We start from the raw sequence: 12,487 nt of genomic DNA, 5'->3' as shown, positions 1-12,487 counted from the left end.
CGACTTACCAGGTACCACACCGTGGAAAATAGTGTTGGACTGGCTAAGATTTTTATCAATCAATCCCATACGACGGAAAGTCTCATAATAGAGGATGTTGATGCTACTGCCTCCGTCCATGAGCACCTTAGTGAACTTATATCCTCCCACCCGAGGGGCCACCACTAGGGCCAAGTGACCCGGATTATCCACCCGTGGAGGGTGATCCTCCCTACTCCACACTATAGGCTGCTCAGACCACCGCAAGTAGTGTGGAACCGCCGGCTCAACAGCATTCACAGCCCTCTTATGAAGCTTCTGATCTCGCTTACACAAACTGGTGGTAAACACATGATATTGTCCACCGCTAAGCTGCTTTGGATTGGTCTGATAACCCCCCTGCTGCTGTTGATGACCCTGACCAGACTGTTGATTAAAGCCCCCTTGACCGCTCGGAGGACCAGAGTTTGAGCCGCCGCCCGGGCCATGAAAACCGCCGGCGCCTGAGCCGCCGCCTGGGCCGTTGTAATTCTTAAAGGCCTTCATTATTGCACAATCCTTCCATAGATGAGTCGCTGGCTTCTCTCTAGAGCCATGCCTTGGACAAGGCTCATTCAACAGTTGCTCCAGTGTCGGGCCTGACCCGCCGCCTCGGGGAGGGGGCCTCCCCTTGCGTCGCTGGTTATTACCTTGTGAGCTGGCGTTGGCTACAAACTCGAGGCTGCCATCGGCCTTGCGCTTGCCTCCTCCTTGGTTCCCCGGGTTATGCTGAGGACCCTTGCCATTGCCGTTCTTCTTTCCCTTCCCTGTCCTTTCATCGTCTGAAGGGGGATCCTTGGTACCATCAGAATCGGCGTACTTGACAAGAGCCGCCATTAGTGTACCCATATCACTGAAGTCGCGCTTAAGCCGCCCGAGTTTCATCTTCAGGGGCACGAAACGACAATTCTGTTCCAACATTAAGACTGCAGAGCCGGCATCCATCTTATCTGATGAATGTATGATCTCCTTAACCCGGCGAACCCAATGTGTCGTAGACTCACCCTCCTGCTGCTTACAGTTAGTCAAATCCACAATTGACATAGACTGCCTACAGGTGTCTTTGAAGTTTTGGATGAACCGGGCCTTCAGCTCAGCCCAAGACCCGATGGAATTCGGTGGTAGCCCTTTTAGCCAAGTGCGGGCAGTCCCATCCAGCATCATGGTGAAGTACTTGGCCATTGCCGCCTCACTGACCTCCAGTAGTTCCATGGCCATCTCGTAACTCTCGATCCAGGCTGCGGGTTGTAAGTCAGCCGTGTAGTTGGGCACCTTCCTAGGGCCTTTGAAGTCCTTGGGTAAACGCTCATTGCGGATAGCTGGTACTAAGCAAGGGACACCCCCAGTTCTGGTAGGGATACCCACATCGGCGGACGTCGTCGGATAAGCCGGAGGAGTCTGGTAGGCCGTCAACTGTGGCACCTGCTCCGGCTCTTGCCACGCTCTGTCCTGGTCTGCTGCGTGAAAGACTCCGTTATGAGCCGGCCATGGCCAGGGGGCGGGTCATGGCGTCGAACGTTACTTGAGCCGGTCGCTGAGACCATATGCCGGCTGTAACTCGGGCTCCGGCCTGGACGAGGGGTCGAGTGGATCCTGTCCCGGCTGTAGGAGTACGCCTCTTGCTGTGCCAGTGCTGTCTGAAGGAGTTCCCTGACCCGGCGGGTTTCAATAGCCGTCGGAGAGTCGCCGTCGACCGGAAGAGCCGCCAGCCGTGCTGCCGCAGCGACCATGTTCTCCAGCGGGTTGTTATAATGACCCGGTGGTATTGGTACGTATTGAGGCGGAGCAGGGGGCGTCTGGGGAGGCCCCATTACTTGTGGCTGAATAGGGGTCCCCGATCCGGGCACTATGACCCCAGGCAGGTTACTAGACCCTGCACCTGGCGTGTTGAAGAGGTTGCGTGGATCGTAAACCGGAGGGAGTCGAGACTGGGCCTTTTGATGCCTCCTTCTCAGGACCTCATTGGACGCGTTTTGATCCATCGTGAGCCGGAAGGATTGCGCTTGAATCAAATGGGTTCGAGCATCGAGAGCCGCCCTCTCCGCAGCCATCCTGATCCCTTCCACTGCGAGGTCCTCCTTAGCTTTCACTAGATCCAATTTTAACTGTGCCACCTCTGCATCATGCTGAGCTTGATCCGCCGGGTCAACCGTGGCAGTTAACAGGGCCGTTATGTTGTCCGTGAGATCCATTAGCACCTGAGCCGGTGAGGGCACCGGGTTCCCCGCTCTGGCAGCAGGGTCCTGAACAGGCTGTGCACCGGTCATAAAGACCCCAACCGGGAATAACCCATGAGCCGGCCATCTTGAAGTTGATACAACGAGTTTGACTCATCGGTGGACGACTCGCCGTCAGAGCCGGCGGCCATCTCATCACCAGACACAGATCGATCAGAGATCCCCCCATGGATGCATCCCACAAAAGCATGCCTTACGGCAGGCCGGGCCCGGGCGGGTTGTGCACGCTGAGCCGTCTCGATGAGATCGGCGCAGAGATCCGGCTCAGGGCCCGGCTCACCAATCTTGCCGATGAACACGTGAATTCCGCCGAAGGGGACCTGATACCCGTACTCAATTGAGCCGGCGTCGGGGCCCCAGTTTGTATCGTCGATGTAGAGCTTGCCGCGACGACTCTTGGTCATCCGGCCCACAGCGTATCCCTTGAGCCCTTCGAAGCTGCCCTTCAAGAACTCAAATCCACCGTGCGCTGGCCCCACGGTGGGCGCCAACTGTCGTGGAGTTGTCACGGCAGATGTCCTCGAGCTAGGACTTAGTCGTGGAGCCATCGCTACTAGGAAGCTTGAAGGGGTTAAGCGGGACAAGGAACACGAGGGTTTATACTGGTTCGGCCCCTTACGGTGAAGGTAAAGCCTACGTCCAGTTTGCGGTGGTATTGATTAGGGTTTCGATGACCAGGGAGCTTAACTCCTGCCTGGCTCTCGATCAGATTGTTCTTCTCCTAAACCGCTGCCGGGTCATCCCTTTATATAGGGAGGCTGACGCCCAGCAGCTCTCAGAGTCCCGGCCGGCTCATAAGAGTGTCCGGCTCGGACTCTCAATTATTCTTGCCTTACACTACAAGTTCTACCATAATAATGATTGTAACTACGGGCCTTAAGCCATATCCGGGTCTTAAGCCCATCTCTGGCCCATCGTCTTCAAGCTTGGCTCTGGGCTTCTGGCAATGACCATATGAGTAACCCGGCCTCTCCTGGCGGGTGACTCTAAGGTCTATATCCTCAACAACACTCTTAATATTGATCCAAAATTTATGCTGGTTAAGCAGTTTCTTCGTCGGTTTAACGAGGAGAGGCGGAAGGCCATTGGAGAGGAAGTGGCCCGGCTCTTGGCAGCAGGGTTTATCGTCGAAGTTTTCCATCTTGAGTGGTTGGCTAACCCGGTGCTGGTGCTCAAGAAGAATGGCACTTGGCGGATGTGTGTGGATTACACGGACTTGAACAAAGCTTGTCCGGCTGATCCATTTGCTCTCCCTCGTATTGATCAAATCATTGATGCTACGGCGGGTTGTGAGCGTCTGAGTTTTTTGGATGCTTATTCTGGTTATCATCAGATCAAGATGGCAGTTAAGGACTAGGAGAAGACACCTTTCATTACTCCGTTTGGAGCCTTCTGCTATGTGTCTATGCCTTTTGGGCTCAAAAGTGCCCAGGCGACTTATCAACGATGTGTGCAAAATTGCCTTCACAATCAAATTGGGCGCAATGTTCATGCTTATGTTGATGACATTGTGGTGAAGTCAAGAAAGAAGGAGACCCTGATTGATGATTTGAAGGAGACATTTGACATCTCCGGGTCTACAAGATGATGCTTAATCCGGCTAAATGTGTCTTTGGTGTGCCCTCAGGCAAGCTCTTAGGTTTCTTGGTTTCTAACAGAGGCATTGGAGCTAACCCAGAGAAAATCAAAGCCATTACTTCATTGGCTAAGCCGGCGTGCGTTAATGATGTTCAGCGCCTGGCGGGTCGTATTGCGGCTCTGAGCCGGTTCATAAGTTGGCTGGGTGAGAAGGCTATTCCCCTCTATCAAATGATGAAGAAGACAGATCACTTTGTTTGGAGTGACGCTGCTAACCAAGCGTTTGAGGATCTGAAGAAACAATTGGCTGAGCCGCCCGTGCTTGCTGCCCCCGTTGATAAAGAGCCTCTGTTGTTATATGTGGCTGCTAATAGCCGGGCCGTCAGTGTGGCCATCATGGTGGAAAGGAAGGAGGTAGGCAAGGAATATCTGGTTCAACAGCCGGTTTATTATATCAGTGAGGTGCTTATTGAGTCCAAGCAGAGATACCCACATTGGCAGAAGCTTGTGTATGGGGTTTTCATGGCAAGCCGGAAGCTTAAGCAATATTTTCAGGGCCATCCCATCACTGTGGTTAGCTCTGCTCCTTTGGGAGATATCATTCAAAACAGGGAAGCAACTGGCCGGGTTGGTAAGTGGGCCATTGAGCTTGGACCTCACGGGTTAACATATGTGCCTCGTACGGCTATTAAGTCCCAAGCGCTTGTGGATTTCATCAATGATTGGACAGAGTTGCAGGCACCAGAGGAAAAACTGGATAACACATATTGGACTATTCACTTTGATGGATCTAGACAGCTGGAGGACTCAGGGGCTGGAGTTGTCTTGACTTCCCCACGAGGTGATAAATTTTCTTATGTCCTCTGGTTAATGTTCCCTTGTACTTACAATACAGCTGAGTATGAGTCCCTGCTCCATGGTCTTCGGATGGCTAAGGAGATGAATTTAAGCCGGGTGAGATGCTTTGGTGATTCAGATTTGGTGGCCCAACAGGTATCTGGTACTTGGGATTCCAAGGATCCGCTTATGGCGGCTTATCGTCGAGAGGTCGATGCCATTGCAGGCCATTTCAAGGGTTACCAAGTTGAACATATCGATCGAAGGAAGAATGAGGCGGCTGATAACCTAAGCCGACTAGGCTCTCAGCGTAAGCCGGTGCCACCAAATACGTTACTAGATGTTCTACTCAACCCTTCGGTCAAGTTGCCTACGGAGGAGGACCTTGCTATTCCTAACCCGGAAGCACAATTGGTGGCGGCTCTTCATGCTATTCCTGATTGGACAGTTCCCTATTTGTCTTACATGACCCGGGGTGAGTTACCTGAGGATGAGACCTTGGCTCGGTAGATAACCCGACGGTCTAAGTCAATGGCAATTGTCAATGGGGAGCTGCACCATTGCAGTGTTACAGGGGCGTTTCAGCGTTGCGTTTCTCCTGAAGAAGGCTGTGAGATTCTGCATGAGATCCACGAAGGAGATTGTGGTCATCATGCTGGCTCTAAATCTCTGGTAGCCAAGGCTTTTCGTCACGGTTTCTATTGGCTGACAGCTCATGCTGATGCTAAGGACTTGGTCAGAAAATGTGACGGTTGTGAGAAGTTTTCACGTCGAACTCATGTTCCGGCTCGGGAGCTGAGGATGATCCCGATCACTTGGCCGTTTGCGACTTGGGGGCTTGATATGGTTGGACCTTTTAAGAGGTCCAAGGATAAGAAGACCCACCTTTTGGTGGCGGTTGATAAGTTCACTAAGTGGGTAGAGGCAGAGCCGGCCAGTAAGTGTGATGCAGCCACGGCTAGGGCATTTATCATGAAGAAGGTGATCTTCCGTTTTGGCTTTCCACATAGCATTATAACCAAAGTTTCAGATCACGGGCTAGGGCATTTAGCGGCTGGCTCTGTGCCAACGCTAAAGCCGCTATCGCCGGCTATAGCGGCCGCTATGCCATTTCGCGGCTACAGTACTTGTGCATGTATATCACACATCTATACTAATACATGTGCATATTTTTCTCCAAAAACAGCGTATTTTCAGTAGAAAACAGAGGATTCTCAATATAAATTCAAACATAACAAGTACAGAAGAGATCTGCAACAGTTCAACAGATAAATAGAAACATAAATTCAAGACTGCATCAAGCATAACATCAGCAGTTCGGCACTTAAGTTCAGTAACAACAACAGCATGTCCATAGTCCATTACATGCATCACAAAGTCTTCAGAATTCATTTGTGAAAAGCACACAGGAAAGGATAGAATCATGAGCGCCAAAATGAAGTTCATAGAGAAACCGACAAGCTCACATGTCAGAACCAGAACTCATGTCGGTGTCCTCGTCGTCGTCACTTTCTGAAGCAGAGAGCAGATCTTCTTGAGGAGTAACAGGGATCATCTTCTTCTTCTTACCATAGACACCCCTCTTCCTTTTAAGTGGATTAATAGTAGAAGTTCCTGGTCCAGCATGCGAGCTTGCATATGGAATTTCTTAATCTTGATCTTCACCTTGTTCTTCATCACCATTTGGCACTACACTAGTGATCCATTCATTCTCATCATCTTCTAAAACATCTACCACCTGCTTCTCAATGGGGTCCTTGCGTTTGTTTAGTTTCTTGTCCTTTAGTTTGGAGTTGAACTTGATGAAAACAAGGTCACTCATCTTGTCATGCAGTATCCTGCTGCGTCTCTTTGTGTGAACCTACAAAATGAACAAATCAATATCTGAAAGGCTGCAGCAAGCATAACATCACCAGTTAAATAGAAGAAGTATAATCAAGATCACTAGTTCTGCACTTAAGTTCATAGAGAAATTGACAGCATCACAAAGTCTTAAAAATGGATTGAACAATGCATTTAAGTGGAAAGAAGGAAAAATATACTTACTTGATCAAATACACTCCAGTTCCTCTCACAAGCAGAGGAACTACATGTCAAACCAAGAATCCTTGCAGCCAAGTTCCTTAGTTTTGGAGCACTTGTCCCATGGTTCATCCACCATTTAGCTTCAACATCAAACAACTGGGACATGTTAGGAAACTTTGGGCAGGATAACAAAATAAGAAACAACAATCAGGCAACCAATTACCTGGATCAAACTTCTTGTTTTTCCTTTGCCGTACAACAATGTCCCTTCCAAAAGACCATATCCCCTCTTGATAGTGGTCAATCTCATCGAGTATTTCTTCTTGCATGATAGGATCTTCAACCATCTTTGAAATACAAGTTATCAGCCCTTCTTTGAAACTACCATCGATCTCAATATCAAGCTTGTTTGGATAATAATAGTATGGGTTCAAGTAGTATCCAGCCATATGTAATGCAGTCTTCAACTTGTTGTCCCATCTCTTGTCAATGATGTCCCACACTTCCAGAAAGCGAGACTTGTCATTGTCAAACCTCACGGAGATATCTTTCTTTGCATCCAACATACAACCATGAATAAAACCCATTGCCGGAACATCACTATCCATCCTCCTCAAAAGATTTGCCATTGGCTCAAAGAAATTGATAGCGGTATCTACTGCTTTCCAGAAAGTTTCAGAGCGAACGATTTTAGCTGCGTTCTTCCCCTTTGCCTTTTTAGGTGGTCCATTTCATTGAGTTCATCGGACCTGAACAACTTTTGTAGCTCTTTTTTGTTGTCCTGCAAGCTTTTCAAGTTCAAATATGCTATTGCAAACCTAGTAATACCAGAGCGGACTAGGTCTTTTCCAAGAAATTTTCTCATCAATGCCAAAACTCTTGTATGCGCATAAAGGAACACAGTCACAGCCTTTCCTTTGGCAATGGTTTGTTCGATCATAGGAAGCTTCCCTATGTCCTCCAACATCAAATCAATTGTGTGGGCTGCACAACCATTCCAAAATAGGGAGGGACACTTCAATTTCATCATTGCTGCTGCTGCTATATTGACTGAGGCATTATCCGTTACAATTTGAACGACATTCTTCTCCCCAATTTCTTCTATGCATCTATCAACAAGATCAAATATCATCTTGCCATCTTTTCTCACATCTGAACAGTCCACAGAATCAAAAAAACAACACCATAGGCACTATGCACTACCAAATTCATCACTCCCCTTCCTCTTTTGTCTGTCCATGCATCTGTCATGACGGTACATCCAGTGAGCTTCCATGCTTCTTTATGTCCAGCAAATCCTTCCTCGTCTTTCTTCTTGCTCTTCTGTAAGTAAGGGCCACCCATTTCATAAGGAGTGGGGCCTTTCATGTCTGTCCCGAACGCTCCAACCGCTTCAAGTATAAGTTCAAAGCTTGGAAGCAAGACTGCATTGTGGGCAATTCCGGCTTCATAGAAGAACTGACAAACATACTCACAAGCACGAACCCGCCTCTCTTCCCTTCTTTGAGTGGACAACTTGGTTTGCAACTTTGTAGAAAAGCCTTCCCCCTTCCTTGCGGCCACAACCTCTTCTGTTGACTTGGTGCAAAACTTATCCATAGAACCATATGTGTTGCCCTTACTCTGTCGTTTCCCTGATAATACAAGCAAACCACCCCCACTACCACCACCCAAGATGTCATCTTCATCAGTAGCCCTAGCATCATTTCCATCCAAAGTGACGTCACTTCTGCGTATTGATGATTCCCTGGCCTTCTTTTCCTTTGCTTCATCTTTCCTTGAGATCTTATCCCTCATCTCTTGCTTCACATCAGCTGGAACTTGTTGGCACAAAACGACATTTTGATACTTGACATTTGCAAGGTGGTACTTCATTCGAGTAATACCACCAATGTAACACCATGGCAGAAGTTGCATTCCACAGAGGCCTTCTTGGTCATGTCCGGAATCGTGCAATGCTTCCATGCTGGGTCATCTGAGTTCACTGGAGCTACATGAGGTGCTGGGATTATCGGTGAAGTGCTTGACCCAGCCAAGCCTACAAAAATCAAATAGACATATCTAGAAATTAGACGTGAAATGGGTTACTGAGAGCATTCTACATACACTAAATTAAAGCAACAAACCATGGCCTTCTTGGTCATGTCCGGAATCACACACAGTACACTACAAAGCACCTCACTTTAAAACTCACATGAGAAAATAATAAAAACCCTCTCATTCTATTTACACAGGTTATGGAAGTAGCACAACAGACAACAATATCTTTATTCTTTACAGAAGTTCTTGAGCTGTGACTTGCTCACTTAGCACAAGAAAATTAAAGCAGCAGATCAGGGCATCACAAACCATCATCTAAAGAAAATTTTGAGTGGCAGATCTGAATATCCTACCAATGAGCTATGTTGAAAACCTAAGCTACAATATGAACCTACAACTACAAGTCTGCAATGCAATCCCAAGAGCCTTTCATGTGCTTATGTTGAATCAACAAACAAATAAGCTATGGTATATTCTACCGATGAGTATGGAATCGGAATCAACATACAAATCTGAATCCCAGAGCCTACAGCCTGAATCAACAAACAAGTCTGAATCTACCAATGAGCTATGGAATCGGAGGACTCCTGTACCTCCTGGTGATGTGCTTGCCCCGGCTGTTGGAACCGTGTGAGAGTGAGACTGAGATGTCATCGTGGTCGCAGAGGCGGCGTCGTGCAAACGCCCCTCGTCGCCGGTCGCCTTTCCACCTCCCCCGGAATCCAATCTAGCTTCCAACGAAGCAGCAGTCGATGCTACTGGGAAGAGCAGCACAGCCGCCGCAAGTTTTTGGTGAGAGGGAGAGAAGGGAATGAGGGGACACGAGCTAGGTTTTCTGGAGGAGGTTTTATATACCATCACGAAAAATTTGGGCCGTTTCTGGTCTGTTTGGGGCCTTTGGGACCTTGTGTTTCAGTTTTCGGCCCAATCCCGCGATTTTGCAGCGACAGCGAAGCCAAATAGCGCCGTTTCGCGCGGTTAGCGGCAGATCGCGTAAAAAACGGGATTGCCACGCGGGAAGGCTTCCAGCACGCGATAGCGCCGCGATTGCGCTGTTTTCGCCCGCGATCTGAAACCTTGATTATAACAGATAATAGCACTAATCTCTCCAAGGGTGCTATGAAAGAATTTTGTCAACGTGAGCATATCCAGCTTGATGTATCATCAGTGGCTCACCCCCAATCCAATAGTCAAGCTGAGAGAGCCAATCAAGAGATCCTAAGAGGCATCAAGCCCCGGCTTATGGTTCCCTTACAGAGGACGCCGGGTTGTTGGGTGGAGGAATTACCTTCCGTGTTATGGAGCATTAATACCACCCCAACAGTTCTACGGGTTACACACCTTTCTTCATGGTTTACGGAGCAGAAGCGATTCTCCCTAGTGACATCCGTCACGACTCACCTCGTGTGGCGGCTTATGTTGAAGCTGACAATGAAAAAGCACGTCAGGAAGCACTTGACCTGTTAGATGAGGAGCGTGACACCGCAGCGGCTCGTTCGGCGATTTCCAAAATTCAGACTTAGCCTGCAAAGGTTATTAAAGGTCGAGTTAATAAGGTATTCAAATGAGGAGGTGAAGATAAGTAAGTTCAAAGGCTTACATCTGGTGGCGGGTTAAGCTTGTAGAAAGGGGCCAGACCCACTTTGGCACAATCTTCCGGGTCTTTATTCAGAAGAGACTTAACCATTTCATTGATTGCTTCATCAGTTAATGGTGCGGAGCTGTGGCGCAGTGAATCTTTTTCACCACCAGTGTAAGTGCACATTAAACCGGTACGACGGCTTAACGGAATGATCCGCCAAGAAACCCAACACCTGACTAAATCAACGCCAGTCAGCCCATTTCCTAGCAGAGCTTTGACCTTCACAATAATAGGTGCAATCTTCTTCTGTTCAGCAGCCGTAAGCTTTTCAGGAAGATTATGTTTTGGGTCCAAGCGCTCAACACGATAACCCGGCAGTGGATTCTCGTCAACTGGAGAAGTGTCTTTGCAATAAAACCACGTCTAGTTCCAGTCTTTGGGGTGACTCGGCAAGCAGGCGTAAGGAAAGATGGCGTCTCTTCTGCGTTGGAGTGAAATTCCACCAAGCTCCAGGCTAGGACCATTTGTGAACTCAGTCTGGCGGTTTAAGTAAAAATACTCTCTAAAGAGTTCAACACTGGGCTCCTCTTGAAGGTACACTTCACAGAAGACTTGAAAGTTGCAGATATTTGACACGGAATTGGGTCCGATGTCTTGAGGGTGGAGCTGAAAAAAGTGCAGAACGTCTCGGAAGAATTTAGAGCCGGGCGGTGAGAAGCCCCGGTTCATGTGGTCAGTAAAAACGATGACTTCGCCGTCTTTCGGCTGAGGTTTTTCTTCGCCTGGGTCAGGAGCACGGTAATGCATCACACTCTTGGCGGGTAGATATCCGGATTTGAAAAAATCCTTAAAAGTACCCTCAGTGACGATGGAGGGAACCCAGTTGCATGTGTAGACTGTTTTGGGCGGCATTGTGAAAGCAAGAAAGCCTAAAGGAAAGGAAAAATTAGCCGGTTCAAGTCAATTGGTGAAATCACAGGTTAAGCGCTGACATTATACATTCAAAATGGTGGCTTAAGTGAGGGCTAATGGTATATGAATAATTGTAAGCCGGACGTGTAAGCCGCCATGAAAGGTACATGTATTCAAAATCTGACGAAGGGTAAAATTCTACTAAGTGTTGGACAAACAGGTTTCACAGATTAAAGTTATAGATTTGGATCTGAAACTGTTCAGAAAAAGGGAATAAATTTGAAACCTACAGAGGCGATAGTGGAAAAGCAGAGGTGCTCTAGAGGGGATCTGTAGCGATGAGGGTATATTCTAGTATCAAAAACAGGTGCTAAAACTACTGCCACGCAAGATTTATGTGGTTTTTGGATCTAATCCATGGATATAAACAAGGATAAAGAAGGGCGGCGACGAACACCGACGAACACTGATGAACACCGAAACCCTAATGCCAGATCTATGGCGAAAGAAAGGAGGGCTTACTGATGCTGATGGGATTGCAGAGAGGCGCCGCGGTTCTCTGGTCCGTTTAGGGTGATGCAGCGGCCGGAGTTGAGGTCGGAGACGAAGGTCGACGACGGCGGAGCTTGTGCGGGTTGGTGCGTCGGGAGGTGGAAGAAGAAAGTGAGAAGGAAAGTGGGGAGAATGAGAGGAGAGTCCGAGGTCTTATTTATAAGACTGGAAGGACAAACGACATGCGCGAGAATCGAGGAGGCAGAAAATGGATAAGGGACGGCGCCGGCGCCTCGATTTTCGGAGGGACAATAAAGAAAAAGATTTATTAAAGATTCAGGTTCTGTGAAGCATTAATGGCAGGTTATCTTAAAGAAAAACATTTATTTTCGAAGGGACAGTAAAGAAAAAGATTTATTAAAGATTTATTAAAGTGATAAGTGACGTCACGATGGCTTATCTTAAATTCCGGAGATGACGTCATGGCGGGTTACAATGTTTCACAGTATGATGAGGAAGAATTTTTCTAAGTATTGAAGATTGACAAGAACAAGTTCAAATCAACCTGGGGCCTAATGTTGGGGATATGACTATCAGGTCTGACCCGCCCAGGAGGGGCCGGGTCATCCCTGTGGTGGTTCATATCAATGAAGCCCAAGAGTATAATAACAATGGCGGTTCATAGATAGGCTTAGTAGAGGGCCCAGACCCGAAGGCGGCTCAAGGCCCACGAATATAAACCGCCATGTATATGTAGACTTGTATT

The 12,487-nt window shown here is 48.1% G+C and overlaps 1 protein-coding gene across 1 annotated transcript; it reads right to left on the bottom strand.

Moving 5' to 3' along the window:
- Positions 1 to 6,190: 6,190 nt before the first annotated feature.
- LOC123125078 (uncharacterized) lies at positions 6,191 to 6,836 on the bottom strand. The gene is made up of 2 exons (XM_044545613.1): positions 6,717 to 6,836; positions 6,191 to 6,531 (listed from the first exon to the last, which is right to left on the bottom strand). Exons 1-2 carry the CDS (start codon positions 6,822 to 6,824, stop codon positions 6,319 to 6,321), a joined length of 321 nt encoding a protein of 106 aa, XP_044401548.1. The 5' UTR covers positions 6,825 to 6,836; the 3' UTR covers positions 6,191 to 6,318.
- Between the last annotated feature and the right edge of the window lie 5,651 nt (positions 6,837 to 12,487).

The sequence above is a fragment of the Triticum aestivum genome, chromosome 5D (assembly GCF_018294505.1).
Source record: "Triticum aestivum cultivar Chinese Spring chromosome 5D, IWGSC CS RefSeq v2.1, whole genome shotgun sequence".
Taxonomy (NCBI): Eukaryota; Viridiplantae; Streptophyta; class Magnoliopsida; order Poales; family Poaceae; genus Triticum; species Triticum aestivum.
Note: the sequence above shows the minus strand (reverse complement) of the source record. Positions and strands in the feature narration are given on the sequence as shown.